Source organism: Bacillus rossius, chromosome 10 (assembly GCF_032445375.1).
Source record: "Bacillus rossius redtenbacheri isolate Brsri chromosome 10, Brsri_v3, whole genome shotgun sequence".
Lineage (NCBI taxonomy): Eukaryota > Metazoa > Arthropoda > Insecta > Phasmatodea > Bacillidae > Bacillus > Bacillus rossius.
The window spans coordinates 5,902,772-5,924,263 of record NC_086337.1 but is presented as its reverse complement, the minus strand read 5'-3'; the positions used below and the strand labels follow the sequence as shown (position 1 = coordinate 5,924,263).

Here is a 21,492-nt window from a genome sequence, read left to right as displayed (position 1 = left end):
GTTCGGGTCAATCCCCGCAATATCATTGTAGATAAGGTCGAGAATTCTTAGCATCGATAAGTTTTGAAACATTGCCGTAGAAACACAGGATATTTTATTATGAGCTAATTTGATGTGACTGAGTTGTTGCAGGCCTGAAGACACACATCTAGGAAGAACCTTAATCGAGTTATACGAAATATCCATTAATGTGACTTTTGTCAAGTTTCTAAAAGCATAATTTCTAAGACTGAATATCGTTATTGGACAACAAAATATTTACCAAGTCACCAAGACCTCTAAAGATGACGTCAGTAAGAACAGGTAAATAATTACCCTCAAGGTACAAGTGTTTCAAAGATTTTGAACACAAGACTAATCCATTAAAACTCCCGCTTAAATTAAATCCAACAGCACTCAATGATTGGACTGCATAAAGGTTTTTTAAAAATGTGGCAGTGACAATATTCTTTGGACCTGCTTTTACCGTGTTTTCACGCATGTTCAAGAACCTTAGATAAGAAAGGTTTTGAAAAGTAACATCATGAAGATTTTCCAAGTTAGCAAAGTCAATTGACATAAAGTTTAGACGCGACGCATGACTAAATGCATGAGCATTGTAAGAAGATATACTATTACCATGGTGAGTGAGCCTTTCAAGGTTTCTTCAGATGTTTAAAAAGGACCGGGTTTAGACTAGTAAGATTGTTATTATCGAGGTAGAAAACCTCTAAACTGATCAAAGGATTTAATACTTCATCCGGTAAGTCAATTAACAAATTAAAAGACAAATCCAAAATTCTTGTCTTATAAAATAACTTCAAGTATACTCATCTTCAATCCTTTTGATATTATTGTGCGATAACAAAATGCAAGAAAAATTCGATTCTATGACTGGTAGAGCGGTAAATGAATAATACGAACAGTCTAGCGTGTAGAAACATGAATGTTGTAACCGAAATACGTCTAGTTTTTACACGCTTTATATTAGCTTCAACTGTATGTTTGTTTGTAACCGACTCCTTTGGGTGCGATTTTGACCCACTTTAAACGGCCAGATTTCATTGAAACTTTGTAGATTTATCGAGGACCGATGACAATACACTAATTTGATAAGATTATTCCATTAATCAATTTGCAAAATAAGATTTCTGTCAATTTATATAATTGGTAAAATGAAACAAAGACATATATGTACACATAACCATTTCGCTCATGTGCGAACTCTTTTCTTTCAGTTTGTCTTTGGCTGGATATAAACAAAGCCTACTAAATATTGTGACATTTAATTAAATGAAAATTGAGAGTGGGTTATAATTATTGTGAACAATATTCTTTCTTGAAGAGAATATTATCTATATTTGTAAAAATATGAAGAAAAAAACTGAAATAAGGGCTTTAAATGTTGTTTCTTTCGTTAAATAGAGAAACACAATTACGTCTTTGTTTCATTTTTACCAGTTAACCAAGAGTTATTATAAAACAACATTTTATGCAAATATTTCACGAAACATGCAATCGATTGTGGTCCACATTAAAGTATTTCAAGTTGCTACGGTTCTTGAAGAGCTCGGGACTAAGTCTAGATATGGAGTTATTGTTCAGGAACAGGGAGCGCAAGCTCAGGAGGCCGTCAAACGTCTCGGGTTGAAAGTCAACGATGTGATTATTGGATATGTAGAGCGCCCGTAAATACTGAAGGTTTTTGAAGACTTCAGGGTTTATGAACTTGATATTGTTTCCTGAAACGTCAATATAAACCAAAAACCTGCTACTGCTGAATATGTGTGATGGGAGATCCTCGATTTTATTGTTTCCGAGATCAATTGTCGACAGAAAAACTATATCTGAGAAAGAATAAAGGGAAATTTTTTCAATAGTGTTATAAGAAAAATCTAGGTATGTCATGTTTGGAAACCGGCTACACCACAGAGAAGTGTTGTGGGTCAGGCCACAGTCGTTTGTTATAAGTTGGCCGGTTAATCTCGTGAGCTAATTGAAGCTGAGGCTCAACTTGGTGATGTTCCTGGGAAGGTCTGGTGGTACTTCCTGTAGGGACAGCCTATCACATGTAACGACGATGTCGTCATTCCCTCTGGTCACATTGCAGCCAGGCCGTATCTGAGCAAGAACGTGGGGCTGAAGAAATGCAAACGAGAATATGACGAGTAGAATTTCTAAACCTGGAAAAAATACAAACCAAAAACACAAATTTCAAATCGACATCTCAAGTGACAGCTAATAACATATAACTTATTTTTATTCATAAAATATAGCATCTATTTTCTGAGAAAATGAGACTTAAATCGAGAAAACTTGGAAAGTAAGCGATAAACCAGTGTGTAATGTCTTTAAGGATTATGTTTTCATTTAAGTTCCATGGTTGGTGATTATTCCTTTGATGCAACAATATTTAGAGTCTTACGTAAAACCTGTCATGTGAATTGACGTATTTCAAAGGTTTTTCATCGCACGAAGTGTCACAAAAAGACAACGGGACACCCAAGTGTTGGTTCCAAAACTCTCGGGTCCCAACCGGGCGCTACGGAAGGAGTCATGCCGACTAGTTGTTGCGAACAACCACCGCTCCGGTTCGGCGCCACATGCACTGAAGGAATGAGTAATTGAGTGATTGAGTGATTGAGTGAATGCCGAGCAGCATATCAACCTGCCTAGAAGGGGAGGACTTTCCAGCACCTCCTCTTGCCAGGTTATTGTCACACTGCACAGTGTCTACTGTATACTTTCTGCATACAATCACTCTTTTCAAACACGTTCCAAGGGACCTCTCTTAAAAGACCCACCCTGTCCTGTTTGTAACTTGGGCGTCCCACCAATCTAAACCTTAATTTGTCTAAAACCATGCGGCGGTAAAAAAAATTTTCATGGGCCCATTTCACCAACAGAATTTTGAAACTTTATCTAGTTAAGTTAATGTACCATGGCATTTTACATCAAACATTCACACCCAGATATTTATATGCCTTTTTTATATTTATAAAAAAATATTCGCATTTAAGTCATAATACACGCAGTTCACATTTACAGGTATGGCCAAGGTAACATTAACAGTCTACTCTTTTTTTTAATTGTGGCAACTAAAAAAAATATATAGCCAGTCATGGGACTGTTAACAAAAGTGAAAACTTAAAACTTTGTTGTTAAATGTGTAATATGTCATCATTTCTACGTCAAATGTATGTAAGATAATTATTTTGGTATTACCTATGTCAGTACAATGTCAGCTTGATATCATTGATCCTTACATAATTTTTTGGTCACAACGGATGTCAGTGGTGTGTCAAGATTATGTAAAAATTCTTTACCTAGCTGTGACTTACCACTGATGTCAGACCTAGGTCATGTATTCACGTGGTCAATTTAACTTCACTTGCTGCTACTACAGCATGTCGGTGATGCAAACTCACAAGATTTTTACCCATCCAAAAAAGAGTCCAACACGCACATGATACAGTCGAGTATACCTATAAAATGTATTAGTATATATATGCGTAGGTATACATGTACACAGGCCGCTGCGATTTGCCAGTCTGACGCAACACATCACTAGCATGTCGGTGACGCGAATCCATAAGTATTGCCCCTACCAAAAATCGCTCAACGCGGCTAAAGAAGTTTTCACTTTTAAAAAAATGCACTTATGTAATAGGTAGGGGGCCAGACAAAAATTACCCCCCCCCCCCCGAACATACTTTCCCCTCGCCGGACCAGCGAGGAGGGGAACAGTCATGAAGACAGTATGTTCCTGTTTGAGAAGCCACATCGCCTACGGCTACTAATGTAGCTCTAGGCCCACGTGTCAGTGTGTTAGTGTAATTACAGTAATGTGAGATTTTTTTTAAAAACACGTGTTCAAAATTTAATTAGTTCTCTATATACCTATATATTTATTTTTATTTACACACACATTTTCCTTTCCCCATCCGAATATATATACCTATATATATATATATATACCTATATATATATAAGTAGTATATAATAGTATTTCCTAGATCAGGATGCAGGATGTGGATTGTGATTGTCGGTCCGCCGTCTTGGATTTGTGTCGTCACGACGGCAAAAAATCCTCAAAATTCCTCAAAAATGACTCAAAATTTCCCGTTTTAAGAAAAAAATTCCCGTTTTCGAGGGAAAAATTCCCGTTTCGAGGGAAAATTTCCCGTTTTAGTCCTTAAAAATCCCAGCGGCTAGAAATGTCCTGATAGAGGCTTAAGCATCCTTAACTCAAGCCTCAGTTAAGCCTCTATCAGGATGTGACCTTGACCTTTGACCTTGACCCCGACGGCCATCTTGGATCCACCATCTTGGATGACGTCATTTCGTTTTCTCGAACATTCCGGCATTGTGTTATCCGCCATTTTGAATTATGACGTCACCGTTGCAATTTCCGTTACGGCCGCCATCTTTAAATTTATTATCCGATTTTAATGAAAAAAATTTAAAAATTATAAAAAAATTAAATAATAAAATTTTTAATAAAATATTTAAAAAACAAACATTTACGACACGGAGTTCGGAGTCCTCGGTTCGAACCAGGTGAGGGCAAAAAAAATAAAAATGGCGACCGATCCTTCCCACGAGGTGGCTGCAGGCATACTGACTCCCTCCACTTTTTTTTTCAAAGCATATATATATATCGTCAGGTAGTATGACGTCATGTCCGCCATCTTGTCCTCGTCTGCTGGAAGCCATCATCAGTGTATCGTCGGCGAGAGTGCGCTGACGCCATGTTAGTTTAATTCTTATCCGCTAGAGTGCAGTAATCATTTATTATTGCTGTGACACCCGACATATTGTCATTTGGCCGCCATCTTGAAAATCTATAATTATTTAGCTAGAAATTCGGGAAAAAATCCAAAATTCATTAAATAAATTTGTAATCTATATACTGATCGATTAGGTCTTCTAAGGTCCTTGGTACGATCTAGGACGATGCAAAAAAAATTAAATATAACATCAATTTACATAATAGTAACAGGTTCGAGGAATTAAACACCACAAGTTCTTTTACAAACATAATATTTATTACATAATTTCTATTCTACTACAGGATCATTTGCGAAAGCCAGCAATCTTATAATCATTTAGTTCCGCAGCGGTGTGAAATGACTAATTCTTAGCTCCAATCGGTTTATACTAGACAGAGTCCAGCCAGAACCTTTACAGACATAGTCCACCTCTTCTTGACAGAGTTTCTGGATACCGTTTTTAACAGTTTGCTTCACATCGTTAGAACTGTAAATTACTGCAGCCGATGTCTTGAATGCACACTTCTTCACTCTGTCATCGAACGGATATGGCTTTCCATATATACAGTCCAACCACAAGTTATATTTCAAAGGTCCGTTTGTTGCTACATCATCAGTAAGCTGATTGATTATGTACTCTCTGATATCATCAAGAAAATTACAAATGTCTTTCGACTCACCTAACGTATTTAAATAATAGTAGTCCTTCAATGTTCCACGAAATGCAGACTGCGCCAAGTAGAAGCCATTATCGTTCACTTGTAATGCGCCGAACACAGTCTTAGGTTTATTTTCCTGTTCAGACGTCATACCAATCGGTTGCTGCACATCGGTTTTCTTGCTTGTACGCTCACGAGCCTTCAACCTAAACCGAGGAGTCGAAATTTCTGCAGGTAGTTCAGCAGTAGGCACACGGACTTCACCTTTACAGTTTTTCGCATGTCGTCGCAAATTATCAATTCGAGTAAACCATTCATGACACTCATCACATCGAAACTTCATGCGAGATGGATTCTTCGTGCATTTGCTCCGCTCATGTCTTCGTGCATCATGAGCAAATGCGAACGACGTATCACAGTAGCTGCAAGGATACCGTGGTAATGAAGACGAACCTTTCAGACCCGATCCAGATACTGACGTTGCCGCAGTTGCACCATCTCCAGGCATACTCTTATGAACATCAATGCATCGTTGTTGCGCCGAAACCTTTACTTTCTGCCGAACAGCAGGACCTTTGCATGCCTTCATGTGCGTTTTCATATTATCTTTTCTGGCAAACTGCTTATGACATTTCTCACAAACAAACATTTTACGATATAGGTTCTTGGCACATTCTCTATTCTCATGTCGTCGAGCATTGCTGTTGTTTGAGAAAATCTTGTCGCAGTAACAGCACCGATATTCGTTAGTTGTTGTCCGATTCGGCATCCATTGAAGTCTCCATTGATGGCGAACCAGCGTTCGCCGAGTTTCCCTGTGCAGCCAGCACTAGCGGCATTAAAGTCTCTTCTGCTGGCGGTACCACGTCTGTTGAAGTCTCCTCCAGTGTTGACATCGACGTTGCCAACGGGATCTGCTCCACCATCGTCGACGCTGACGTCATGGTTCCCGCAGTCGATGGTGCAACCTCCATCGAGTTCGTCGTTAAAGTCGGTAAAGATGCCATCGAGTTCGCAAGAACAGGTAATTACGTGATTAATGCACCAGAAGAAACAAACTAGGTGATCCTTACACCGACAACGTAAAGGCAGCACATTTGGAAGCACCGACAACGTAAAGGCAGCACATTTGGAAGCACCGACAACGTAAAGGCAGCACATTTGGAAGCACCGACAACGAAAAGGCAGCACATTTGGAAGCACCGACAACGAAAAGGCAGCACATTTGGAAGCACCGACAACGAAAAGGCAGCACATTTGGAAGCACCGACAACGAAAAGGCAGCACATTTAGAAGCACCGACAACGAAAAGGCAGCACATTTGGAAGCACCGTCATTGAAAAGGCAGCACATTTGGAAGCACCGACTACGAAAAGGCAGCACATTTGGAAGAACCGACAACGTTAAGGCAGCACATTTGGAAGCACCGACTACGAAAAGGCAGCACATTTGGAAGCACCGTCATTGAAAAGGCAGCACATTTGGAAGCACCGACTACGAAAAGGCAGCACATTTGGAAGAACCGACAACGTTAAGGCAGCACATTTGGAAGCACCGACTACGAAAAGGCAGCACATTTGGAAGCACAGTCATCGAAAAGGCAGCACATTTGGAAGCACCGACAACGAAAAGGCAGCACATTTGGAAGCACCGACAACGAAAAGGCAGCACATTTGGAAGCACCGACAACGAAAAGGCAGCACATTTGGAAGCACCGACAACGAAAAGGCAGCACATTTGGAAGCACCGACAACGAAATGGCAGCACATTTGGAAGCACCGACTACGAAAAGGCAGCACATTTGGAAGCACCGACTACGAAAAGGCAGCACATTTGGAAGCACCGACAACGAAAAGGCAGCACATTTGGAAGCACCGACAATGTAAAGGCAGCACATTTGGAAGCACCGACAACGAAAAGGCAGCACATTTGGAAGCACCGACAACGAAAAGGCAGCACATTTGGAAGCACCGACAACGAAAAGGCAGCACATTTGGAAGCACCACCAACGAAAAGGCAGCACATTTTGGATGCATCATCGAATAAGGAAGCACATTTGGAAGCTCCATCAACTAAAAAAGGCAAAAAGGAAGCACAAGTTACGAGATCTAAGTCTTAGTAAGAAATCATAATACAAGAAATAAAAACATTACATTCTTATAATTTAAATTATTTATTTTAGGCTTTACATTATACAAATGCAAGTAAAACAAGTCAATATTGTATGTAGCCAGCATTCCTCAGTTCCTTGAGTATGAAGGATATTTCTTTGATGCACGAATAGTTTCCTGCACAAAGCGAACCATGTAGAAGTCTTAGCCGGTCATCCAATATGTTTGGATCTTTCCATGATGTGTAATCATTCTCTTCTACCACCATCTTCCTTGCACCTTTATAATAAATATTATGATCTCTGGTGTCTTCCGTTTTACCACCAACCTCAGGGTAACTTTCATGTTTGAGACGGTGATCATCACAAGCTTGATCAGATTTATTTAATATATCACGTCGTTTCCATCGTTTCGGTCTCAGGACACCGCCACATTCTTCGATCTTGGCAGCTTTAGGTGTTTCATCATAGTCTATGTCTTTGTCAACAGCCTCAGAGTCACTGTAACAATCACCGTAGAAGGAATCGTCTTCACCCAATTTACCATAATAATTCGATGTTGATGATGTTGAACTGTCTTCATCGTCTTCGTGCTTCCTTTTTAGGAGTCCATCATTTTTACAAAGTAGGAAAGATCTACTTGAATTCGGCTGGAATATATTCTCACTTTTCACGTAAAGGATTCTTCCATTGTCTTCATTCTTCCGTAAATCATCAACCTTCTTCAATTTAAGTTCTTTGTCGAGATCGGAAGAGCCAAGAAAATTATTGTCGTAATGCAGATCACTCTTCCTTAGGCTAGTAGATTCATCGTTGTCCTCTAGCTTGTACGCAGGCTTGGCGCTACAAGTTCTGCCATGTCTTTTTAGGCTCTCTCTCCGCGTAAACGACTTGATACATCGAACACAACTTATCATATTGCGCAGTGTATTTTTAACACAGTCATTCTTCTCGTGTTGTCTTTTATTCTTTCTCAAGATAAACTCTTTACTGCAAAACTTACACCTATGTTCTTTCGATACAGCGTCAGATCCCAAATCGGAATTCATATTAGTTACTGAGACTAATGCCAGATACCAATTGAGTGTTTTAAATTAGATTCAATACTTAAATAGAAATTTTTTCATATTTCATCAGCGAGAATTAATATATCTCATGCAAAAGTACTTTATGCATGTAGTTCTGCTTTTCAACAACAGATGTCGCCACATGTTGCTTGCAGGTAAATAATATTTAGTTATTTTATGCGGGATGCGGGATGCTCACTAACGATCGCAAAAGAAGGATGGCTTCGTTAGACTCCAAGGAAAAGGAAGTTCGTCTTGCATGTTGGTGCTCCACAGATGTCTCATGGCGTAATATTAATTTGACTGAGTAATGATATTTGTTAATTCCACCTGATAAAAATATTGCAAGTTTTGATTTAGTAGCAGAAATTATCGAATTAAATGTAACTCCAAATAAAATGACATGTCTCATTAGAACAAAAAAAATCCATGCAGAGAGCGGTTTCTCAGAATAGTCAGAAACACTTGAAGAAACCACAGGAATGATTGCAAGAACACGGGAAAAACCATCAAAATATTGTCAAGAATAATCAGGAGCACACTGAGAAAACCACCATAATATTAACAATAATAATCGGAAGCACACGGAGAAAACCATCATAATATTGGCCAGATTAATCGGAAGCACACAGAGAAAACCACATGTTTTCTTTGATATCATAAAATTACAAGAAAAAATATATAAAATAAAAATAAATTAATAAAAAAAAATAAAAAAAATGCATAAATTTCTGGCTTGTACAAGAACTCTATCTTTGCTCAACAATGATAAGTTTACAAGCTAGCAGAAACTGTTTATGCATTTTTTTATTTTTTTTAATTTATTTTTTTTTAATATATTTTTTCTTGTAATTTCATGATATCAAAGAAAACATGTGGTTTTCTCTGTGTGCTTCCGATTAATCTGGCCAATATTATGATGGTTTTCTCCGTGTGCTTCCGATTATTATTGTTAATATTATGGTGGTTTTCTCAGTGTGCTCCTGATTATTCTTGACAATATTTTGATGGTTTTTCCCGTGTTCTTGCAATCATTCCTGTGGTTTCTTCAAGTGTTTCTGACTATTCTGAGAAACCGCTCTCCGCATGGATTTTTTTTGTTCTAATGAGACATGTCATTTTATTTGGAGTTACATTTAATTCGATAATTTATGCTACTAAATCAAAACTTGCAATATTTTTATCAGGTGGAATTAACAAATATCATTACTCAGTCAAATTAATATTACGCCATGAGACATCTGTGGAGCACCAACATGCAAGACGAACTTCCTTTTCCTTGGAGTCTAACGAAGCCATCCTTCTTTTGCGATCGTTAGTGAGCATCCCGCATCCCGCATAAAATAACTAAATATTATTTACCTGCAAGCAACATGTGGCGACATCTGTTGTTGAAAAGCAGAACTACATGCATAAAGTACTTTTGCATGAGATATATTAATTCTCGCTGATGAAATATGAAAAAATTTCTATTTAAGTATTGAATCTAATTATAACACTCAATTGGTATCTGGCATTAGTCTCAGTAACTAATATGAATTCCGATTTGGGATCTGACGCTGTATCGAAAGAACATAGGTGTAAGTTTTGCAGTAAAGAGTTTATCTTGAGAAAGAATAAAAGACAACACGAGAAGAATGACTGTGTTAAAAATACACTGCGCAATATGATAAGTTGTGTTCGATGTATCAAGTCGTTTACGCGGAGAGAGAGCCTAAAAAGACATGGCAGAACTTGTAGCGCCAAGCCTGCGTACAAGCTAGAGGACAACGATGAATCTACTAGCCTAAGGAAGAGTGATCTGCATTACGACAATAATTTTCTTGGCTCTTCCGATCTCGACAAAGAACTTAAATTGAAGAAGGTTGATGATTTACGGAAGAATGAAGACAATGGAAGAATCCTTAACGTGAAAAGTGAGAATATATTCCAGCCGAATTCAAGTAGATCTTTCCTACTTTGTAAAAATGATGGACTCCTAAAAAGGAAGCATGAAGACGATGAAGACATTTCAACATCATCAACATCGAATTATTATGGTAAATTGGGTGAAGACGATTCCTTCTACGGTGATTGTTACAGTGACTCTGAGGCTGTTGACAAAGACATAGACTATGATGAAACACCTAAAGCTGCCAAGATCGAAGAATGTGGCGGTGTCCTGAGACCGAAACGATGGAAACGACGTGATATATTAAATAAATCTGATCAAGCTTGTGATGATCACCGTCTCAAACATGAAAGTTACCCTGAGGTTGGTGGTAAAACGGAAGACACCAGAGATCATAATATTTATTATAAAGGTGCAAGGAAGATGGTGGTAGAAGAGAATGATTACACATCATGGAAAGATCCAAACATATTGGATGACCGGCTAAGACTTCTACATGGTTCGCTTTGTGCAGGAAACTATTCGTGCATCAAAGAAATATCCTTCATACTCAAGGAACTGAGGAATGCTGGCTACATACAATATTGACTTGTTTTACTTGCATTTGTATAATGTAAAGCCTAAAATAAATAATTTAAATTATAAGAATGTAATGTTTTTATTTCTTGTATTATGATTTCTTACTAAGACTTAGATCTCGTAACTTGTGCTTCCTTTTTGCCTTTTTTAGTTGATGGAGCTTCCAAATGTGCTTCCTTATTCGATGATGCATCCAAAATGTGCTGCCTTTTCGTTGGTGGTGCTTCCAAATGTGCTGCCTTTTCGTTGTCGGTGCTTCCAAATGTGCTGCCTTTTCGTTGTCGGTCCTTCAAATGTGCTGCCTTTTCGTTGTCGGTGCTTCCAAATGTGCTGCCTTTACATTGTCGGTGCTTCCAAATGTGCTGCCTTTTCGTTGTCGGTGCTTCCAAATGTGCTGCCTTTTCGTAGTCGGTGCTTCCAAATGTGCTGCCTTTTCGTAGTCGGTGCTTCCAAATGTGCTGCCATTTCGTTGTCGGTGCTTCCAAATGTGCTGCCTTTTCGTTGTCGGTGCTTCCAAATGTGCTGCCTTTTCGTTGTCGGTGCTTCCAAATGTGCTGCCTTTTCGTTGTCGGTGCTTCCAAATGTGCTGCCTTTTCGTTGTCGGTGCTTCCAAATGTGCTGCCTTTTCGATGACGGTGCTTCCAAATGTGCTGCCTTTTCGTAGTCGGTGCTTCCAAATGTGCTGCCTTTACGTTGTCGGTTCTTCCAAATGTGCTGCCTTTTCGTAGTCGGTGCTTCCAAATGTGCTGCCTTTTCGATGACGGTGCTTCCAAATGTGCTGCCTTTTCGTAGTCGGTGCTTCCAAATGTGCTGCCTTTTCGTTGTCGGTGCTTCTAAATGTGCTGCCTTTTCGTTGTCGGTGCTTCCAAATGTGCTGCCTTTTCGTTGTCGGTGCTTCCAAATGTGCTGCCTTTTCGTTGTCGGTGCTTCCAAATGTGCTGCCTTTTCGTTGTCGGTGCTTCCAAATGTGCTGCCTTTACGTTGTCGGTGCTTCCAAATGTGCTGCCTTTACGTTGTCGGTGCTTCCAAATGTGCTGCCTTTACGTTGTCGGTGTAAGGATCACCTAGTTTGTTTCTTCTGGTGCATTAATCACGTAATTACCTGTTCTTGCGAACTCGATGGCATCTTTACCGACTTTAACGACGAACTCGATGGAGGTTGCACCATCGACTGCGGGAACCATGACGTCAGCGTCGACGATGGTGGAGCAGATCCCGTTGGCAACGTCGATGTCAACACTGGAGGAGACTTCAACAGACGTGGTACCGCCAGCAGAAGAGACTTTAATGCCGCTAGTGCTGGCTGCACAGGGAAACTCGGCGAACGCTGGTTCGCCATCAATGGAGACTTCAATGGATGCCGAATCGGACAACAACTAACGAACATCGGTGCTGTTACTGCGACAAGATTTTCTCAAACAACAGCAATGCTCGACGACATGAGAATAGAGAATGTGCCAAGAACCTATATCGTAAAATGTTTGTTTGTGAGAAATGCCATAAGCAGTTTGCCAGAAAAGATAATATGAAAACGCACATGAAGGCATGCAAAGGTCCTGCTGTTCGGCAGAAAGTAAAGGTTTCGGCGCAACAACGATGCATTGATGTTCATAAGAGTATGCCTGGAGATGGTGCAACTGCGGCAACGTCAGTATCTGGATCGGGTCTGAAAGGTTCGTCTTCATTACCACGGTATCCTTGCAGCTACTGTGATACGTCGTTCGCATTTGCTCATGATGCACGAAGACATGAGCGGAGCAAATGCACGAAGAATCCATCTCGCATGAAGTTTCGATGTGATGAGTGTCATGAATGGTTTACTCGAATTGATAATTTGCGACGACATGCGAAAAACTGTAAAGGTGAAGTCCGTGTGCCTACTGCTGAACTACCTGCAGAAATTTCGACTCCTCGGTTTAGGTTGAAGGCTCGTGAGCGTACAAGCAAGAAAACCGATGTGCAGCAACCGATTGGTATGACGTCTGAACAGGAAAATAAACCTAAGACTGTGTTCGGCGCATTACAAGTGAACGATAATGGCTTCTACTTGGCGCAGTCTGCATTTCGTGGAACATTGAAGGACTACTATTATTTAAATACGTTAGGTGAGTCGAGAGACATTTGTAATTTTCTTGATGATATCAGAGAGTACATAATCAATCAGCTTACTGATGATGTAGCAACAAACGGACCTTTGAAATATAACTTGTGGTTGGACTGTATATATGGAAAGCCATATCCGTTCGATGACAGAGTGAAGAAGTGTGCATTCAAGACATCGGCTGCAGTAATTTACAGTTCTAACGATGTGAAGCAAACTGTTAAAAACGGTATCCAGAAACTCTGTCAAGAAGAGGTGGACTATGTCTGTAAAGGTTCTGGCTGGACTCTGTCTAGTATAAACCGATTGGAGCTAAGAATTAGTCATTTCACACCGCTGCGGAACTAAATGATTATAAGATTGCTGGCTTTCGCAAATGATCCTGTAGTAGAATAGAAATTATGTAATAAATATTATGTTTGAAAAAGAACTTGTGGTGTTTAATTCCTCGAACCTGTTACTATTATGTAAATTGATGTTATATTTAATTTTTTTTGCATCGTCCTAGATCGTACCAAGGACCTTAGAAGACCTTATCGATCAGTATATAGATCACAAATTTATGTAATGAATTTTGGAATTTTTCCCGAATTTCTAGCTAAATAATTATAGATTTTCAAGATGGCGGCCAAATGACAATATGTCGGGTGTCACAGCAATAATAAATGATTACTGCACTCTAGCGGATAAGAATTAAACTAACATGGCGTCAGCGCACTCTCGCCGACGATACACTGATGATGGCTTCCAGCAGACGAGGACAAGATGGCGGACATGACGTCATACTACCTGACGATATATATATATATGCTTTGAAAAAAAAAAGTGGAGGGAGTCAGTATGCCTGCAGCCACCGCGGGGGAAGGATCGGTCGCCATTTTTATTTTTTTTGCCCTCACCTGGTTCGAACCGAGGACTCCGAACTCCGTGTCGTAAATGTTTGTTTTTTAAATATTTTATTAAAAATTTTATTATTTAATTTTTTTATAATTTTTAAATTTTTTTCATTAAAATCGGATAATAAATTTAAAGATGGCGGCCGTATCGGAAATTGCAACGGTGACGTCATAATTCAAAATGGCGGATAACACAATGCCGGAATGTTCGAGAAAACGAAATGATGTCATCCAAGATGGTGGATCCAAGATGGCCGTCGGGGTCAAGGTCAAAGGTCAAGGTCACATCCTGATAGAGGCTTAACTGAGGCTTGAGTTAAGGATGCTTAAGCCTCTATCAGGACATTTCTAGCCGCTGGGATTTTTAAGGACTAAAACGGGAAATTTTCCCTCGAAACGGGAATTTTTCCCTCGAAAACGGGAATTTTTTTCTTAAAACGGGAAATTTTGAGTCATTTTTGAGGAATTTTGAGGATTTTTTGCCGTCGTGACGACACAAATCCAAGATGGCGGACCGACAATCACAATCCACATCCTGCATCCTGATCTAGGAAATACTATTATATACTACTTATATATATATATATATATATATATATATACCTATATATATATTCCTGTGTGCGCCATCATGGTCCATGAAGAACAGCAAGAAGGAAAAGAACAAGAACATGGAGAGCGGCAGATGACTACACACCTCGTGGAAACAGCGATCAGGATGGTCTGGCCCTCGCAGCGACAGTGACAGAGCGAGGATTGTCTCCAAGGCTGCACGGACTGCTTGGGGCTAGCGCGCTGGGAGGGGGAAACCAGTGTTGCCAAATTGCCAGCTCAACGCAGTGGCCGAATGGAAAAAAAAAAAAAAAACTACGCCGTCGTAATAGTTCTGGCTATTGTACATAACGTCGATTCCGGAAATGTTTGACGTTTCTCCACCGCGTCGGTTAAAGCTCAAAGTCATATTTTACATCAAGGGAACATTTGGTACAATTTTTTTCACATTATTTTTCGATTAAGTTTACTCACACGGCCATTTTTTGTACATTTGCTATCTAATGTTTGCTTGATTAGCTTTTAAGACTTTTTTTTTTCAAAACTACCTTCACAAATTTTACTGAGGAAATATTGATAGATGTTTAAAAACAATGATGTTGATGAAATAATAAAAAAATAATTGGTTAAGAAAAATGGGACACAAAAATTTAATGGATACAGTATTAATGTGTGTTCAGCTTGTAGTCGAGCATTCAGCCTGTACTACAGTTGCTTCAGCCTGTAGCATAGTTGCTTCAGTCTGTAGTACAGTTACTTCAGCCTGTAGTATAGTTGCTTCAGTCTGCAGTACAACTGCTTCAGCCTGTAGTATAGTTACTTCAATCTGTAGTATAGTTGCTTCAGCCTGTAGTATAGTTGCTTCAGTCTGTAGTATAGTTGCTTCAGTCTGTAGTACAACTGCTTCAGTCTGCAGTACAACTGCTTCAGCCTGTAGTATAGTTGCTTCAGTCTGTAGTACAGTTGCTTCAGCCTTTAGTATAGTTGCTTCAGTCTGTAGTACAGCTGCTTCAGCCTGTAGTATAGTTACTTAAGTCTGTAGTACAGTTGCTTCAGCCTTTAGTATAGTTGCTTCAGTCTGTAGTATAGCTGCTTCAGCCTGTAGTACAACTGCTTCAGCCTGTAGTATAGTCGCTTCAGCCTGTAGTATAGTTGCTTCAGTCTGTAGTATAGCTGCTTCAGTCTGTACTACAACTGCTTCAGCCTGTAGTATAGTTGCTTCAGTCTGTAGTACAACTGCTTCAGCCTGTAGTATAGTTGCTTCAGTCTGTAGTACAACTGCTTCAGCCTGTAGTATAGTTGCTTCAGTCTGTAGTACAACTGCTTCAGCCTGTAGTATAGTTGCTTCAGTCTGTAGTATAGCTGCTTCAGTCTGTAGTACAACTGCTTCAGCCTGTAGTATAGTTGCTTCAGTCTGTAGTACAGTTTCTTCAGCCTGTAGTATAGTTGCTTCAGTCTGTAGTATAGCTGCTTCAGCTTGTACCTAGTTGAGCAACTTCAGCCTGTTGCCGAGTATTCGGATTCTTGGTGACTTCTCTAGATGTCTATTTTTTTATACAGTCAAAGTACAGTCACATAAATACGAGATGTCATTTATCTTAGTGGCTACGTGTTTTAAGTCACATGAATCAACTTTAATGTTCGAGTCATTTATGGCTGCAACCCGCTTCAAGCTTATATTGTCTCCCTATTACTTTTCGTTTTGTAATTCCAATATATTTTTTACACCGGTATTCATCTTGCTGGCATTATCATTTACTTACTCGCATATAGATAGTGTATATAAATCACATTAAATACATAATTTTAAACATATATAACCACTTGTGGAACCTACTCACTCACCGATACCAATTCTAATACATCCAGAAGAACAAGAACTTGAATTCTGTTCGACTTATAAACTCTGTCCATAATCGAAATTAATTCAAAAAGTTAAATTTTTAATTTTCAACCTATGGTCGAAAAAAAAAAATTTGCGTCGCATCTACAAAGTCGGTGCAAAACGTTTTTCGGAGGTCTGTCGTGGCAAAACGATAAAAAAAACTATGAAAATACTGAATGCACCACCATATCGGAGTTGGCTACGACTAAAATTTCGGTCCTGTAACTTATTTCTTACCTATATCGGTTATACCTCAAACAGGGCCAAATTTTTAGATAAAGGAAAAACGTTCGTGCTTTTTGAAGTCATACTTCTTTAGGCGCGTTATGAAAAAATGATGAGAGTGAAATTTTAAGATGCCCGCGCATAACTGTAACACAAAATTAACAGGTTGAAGCTGCCCGCTAAATCGCCCATTAAGTCTCGAAAAAAAGCTACCAACAAAATAGAAATAGAACCTCTATTAGTCGCGCATGTTGGCACGCTCGTCGCCTCTGATCACTGTTTTCATATTTATAATATTTATCCACATGTTTCTAGTTACTACATTCACAACACGTGTTTTAGTTTCATACAAGTGCGAATTATATATGTGCTAATAAATTATATTCAGTAGTGATTTAAATTTAATATTTTGATTAATATTATTTACTATTCGTAAATATTAGTAAAAAAAATTGTGCTTTTATACGTTTTAAAGTGCTCCAATATAATTGAGGTTAACTATCCGTATGTATTATTTATTGATATAAATTAAAATATTATTTAATATAATTAATACTAAATATTATTAAATTATTAATGTTAAATATTTATTATTGGTTATTTAATATTCACAAAATAAAGAAATAAATTTAATAAAACATTTAATCAAAAATTTGTGATAAAAATTAAAATAGAATATCAAATTAAAAAATTAATTTTTAATATTTATTATTAAATTGAATAAATAATAAATATTTATAAAAATTAATAAACAAATTCAATGACAACTTTTTGAAAAAAAAAATGAAAGTTGTATATTAAATTAAGAAAATGATAAATATTTTAAAAAAAGAATAAACTTAGTTTACTTTTTTGAATTTATTATTAAATTTATTTATTTTCTTTTAAAATATTAAATAATCAATAATAAATATTTGAAATTAAGAATCTCATGTTTAGTACAAATTATGTCATATTATATTAATATTCTCTCAATTTTATTTATTTAATTTTTCTAATTTTAACTGAACTTTATTGACTGTGTTGACTACCTTTTTCTAGCCCTTTTATTATTTTATAAGGCATGCTTATGTTGGATGTGGCAATGTGCTTGCCAAATTGATTACTATGTCTATTCAGAACATACAAAAAATTATCAATCTGTGCACAAATCTATACATAAAACTCCATGTGGCATTTTGAAGGCAAAGTTCTTTCACATGTATGTTTAGGGGCAATATCTAAAGCATATTTGAAGAACGAAGCACCCCCCCCCCCCCCCAGGTCATGTTTAGGAACGAATTTGAAAGCGAAACACCTAACGGTCCGCGAATTTTAATAGCGAAGTCTCAATGTCTAGACGTTTGGGAGCGAAATACTTCCGAGAGAATTTTGAGACTGAGTCCTCAATAGGGAGTTGCAACATAAGTATCGGAGCCAAGCTCCCTCGTGTGGTGTTTGGCAACGGGGAGGGGGGGGGGGGTGAAAGTTATGGATGAAGCCCTTATCTGAGAGTGTAGCCCTCCTAGGGGAAGTTCAGGGTCAAAAGTTGTTATAGTATCCTCTTTGGGAGCAAAGTACCCCAAGGAAGGGATATTTGAGGGCAAAGCCCATAAACGAGTGAACCTAGTTTTGCTATACAACGTACGTAGTTTTGTAATCTCTCGGTTTGTGGAAGAAACAAGTCGTCAGCGAGTTCACAAATCGCATTTTCACCTCCAGCCACAGATGGGCATCAGCCAGGCGGAGATGTCATCAATTATGCGGTGTTTGCTCCAGATATCTGAACTGCCGTCATCCTATACACTAAGAGATATTCTAACAAGCAGAACTAACTAGCTATGCATATTAAGGGTTTTCAAATGCAAGTATAAATTATTTCAAGAATTATGTTAAAAAAAGGCAATTTTAAAAAAATTCAACATATATTATACTCATGAAAAAATTAAAATGTTTAAAATGTACCTTCGCAATTAAAAAGGAAACTTTAATCTAAGATGTTAATAGCTTACTCAGATACAGTTTGTAGCAAAATCTGCTTAATAATTCTCGAGAAGTTTTCATATTCAACATTTTATGCTAAAGCTCGTCAAATGTCGTACAGTCGTGAATTGTAGGCCTACAGACAATTATTGTTGCCAACTGAAAAAAAAAAAGAAAAGTAGAATCCCTTTGAATTATTTGCTAGAAGCTTAAAGTGACGAGATCTCAAAAAAACTTTGCAGTTGCGAATCTAGAAGCTGGTGAAGAAATACCTTTTATGAGGGGGGAGGGGTGGGTAAGCCGTGATTATAAACTCAAAAATTTCCCCGGTTTTCCCTCGTGAAAACGTCATTTTATGCAGTAAAGGTTGGTGTCAGTAATGTTCCGTGACAATGCTCGCATTTCTCGGGCAGTGGGAGACATTTTATTACCTGCAACACCGCCTCCGGCGACGGCCGAGACTGAAGAGGCTACGGCACAGCGACACGCACTCACTTCGCCTAACGCCAACAATGCAACTGACGATAACATGGTTGCTACTGGGGGGGGGGGAGGGGGGGGGGGCGCCTCTTTCCACCGCAAAGGAAAACATCGACTTCCTGCTCGGCCGTTGCATCAGTTCTAAAATTTAAAAAAACTTCGTGTCCTTGGACGTAGCCAATGGCGAAGTCAGACACTTGTGTCTCGGTGTAAGCGCTAGTGCAAAGAGTATTTATGTGACAGATACTCCACTACGATTGTGGTAGCGCACTGGCAAAAGAATATTATGCGGCAGACATGCCTCTCATACATTTCAGTATCGTGTTTTCGCCTGTTGCTACCGCGCGCGACAGAAAGTTAGAGTGGTTAAAAAAATATGTTTTAAGAAGTTTTTTATTCTTGTGTGCTCCCGTGTTTGTGCTTGTTACGATCTCGCCCTGCAAAAAAAGGCTAACTCGGAAAGAAATGCGTTTTTAAATGTCTTTTTTTTATTTGTTTTAAGTTTTATCTAACTTCTGTTCAGTTAGATCATCCTAAATTTTATTTTAAAAGATTTTTATTTTAGACTTTTCTAGCCTACCTGTTTATTTCAGTGTGATTAATAAAAACTTATTGTTTGGGTAGTCACAAGTTTGTTAATTTTCTAGTTATGCATCATTTTTAATTAAGGAATCAAAAGCATGTAAAAAAAAATTGGTTGTCTGTAAAGTCGGTTTACGGACGATAGTTTAACGTGACAACGTCATAACAAAACTTTGATGAAATGATTGATTCAGAAGAAAATGAAATATCATATTCGGCCTGAGACTGAGCCGTAATAGGTTTTTGCAACCAAACCATTTAGGCATTAAAAAAATTATATTCTTTGAGGAAGAAATTTTTTTAAAATTTTTCTATCTTTTGTATGATAAAATCTACCTCTGCATACTTTTATGAATAAAAGTGAATCATTTTTATTAAATTATCACTATTTTGTATGACTACAAAGAAGGAGTGAAAATAAATCTACAATTTTATAAATTTACTTTTAGTTGCATTCATTAATTCATTACTTTTGAAGTGTCGTGCGCGCCGTATTTATTTTTACAAGTACAAAAAAAAAACAGCCGCCAGGATTTGATCCGTCAACGTATCGATTCGTAGTCAAATTCAAATTCAAATTCAAAAGATTTTTTATTTTGCATTGATACACATTTGCATTTACATGACAGTGTGGCATGCCAGCACCAGGTGCTCTTTTGCCAAAAATTACATTTATTATTTAAGGTTACACTTTATAAACACAACAATATTTACAGAGAATTACATAAGTTTTAAAGGTATGATGCAAAGGAAATTGGTAGTCAGCGATGCTAACCGCACAGCCACGAGGCCATATTGGAAATAATTGTTTCAGATGTTATAAATTAATAATATTCCACGCACGATATTTGTTTTAATTTATTTTAACTAGCATATTCTCTGTTGGACTCGAAATATTTACACGCACGTGGGCTCATAACTATAATACGGTGTGTGATTTAGTTGATCAAATAATAACTCATTACAAAAAATTACCAATGTCAAACTAAAGCGTGAAAATTATCATACCAGCAATGCTGGGCTGACGAGTGAAGTCGCCCGCCCCTGGGGGCGCTTGCGCACCTGGTTAATAATAACCCAGGAGTCCCCAAACTTTAAATGCGGGCCGCAAGGCCCAAGCACCCAACTCCAGCATGGTTGATTTTTCAGCCCCTCCAACTCTTCTTACCTGGACCCATCTTCCCTCTTGTCCAGTAGTTACCTGCTTGCTTAATGCATGATATTTGATCCCCGCATGAACCGGCCCAGGGTTTTCCCTGTGTCTATGCAGGTTTTACCTGTGTCACATTAGCTAGCTTTTAAGCTAGGCGACCAATGGGGCGTCAGTCATGGCGCCAATCGCAGCCATGGCTGGCCAGTAAACCCCAATAAGCACACGATGCACGCGCCCTTGTCCTGCATGGTTAAAAACCCGCATGGTAGAGTGTATAGGCTTCGGCCTGAGACACACCTAGGTCCTCCCCTAACCTTGACCCTCCCCTACACACTTAGAATTAACTTAGGCTAGGAAACAAACTCTTAGGGCCGGAGGGAGGAGGATTCTGCGCCCGGCTGCCGAGGAGAGAGGACGTCCCGAGGAGCAGCTCTGCGAGACCTTCAAGCCACAGCGTGTAGTGAAGAGTTCCAGCGAGCCACAAAGCTGTGCTTGCACTTACTAGTGCTGCACAGCCGCCGTTAGCTTGCCTGTGCGCTTTTAAGCGCGCAGGAGTAACAAGTTGAGCTGTTTTACTGACTTACATAGACTAACAGCGC

At 38.7% G+C, this 21,492-nt stretch overlaps 1 protein-coding gene across 1 annotated transcript in view; it reads right to left on the bottom strand.

Annotated features, from left to right (window-relative positions):
• The window catches only part of LOC134535743 (protein slit-like), a 28,895-nt gene extending 9,672 nt beyond the window's left edge, over positions 1-19,223 (bottom strand). The window contains exon 1 of the mRNA XM_063374975.1: positions 19,110-19,223. Coding sequence (XP_063231045.1) covers positions 19,110-19,209 — 100 coding nt within the window. The 5' untranslated portion in view covers positions 19,210-19,223. The remainder of the gene's footprint in view (positions 1-19,109) is intronic.
• Positions 19,224-21,492: the final 2,269 nt, after the last annotated feature.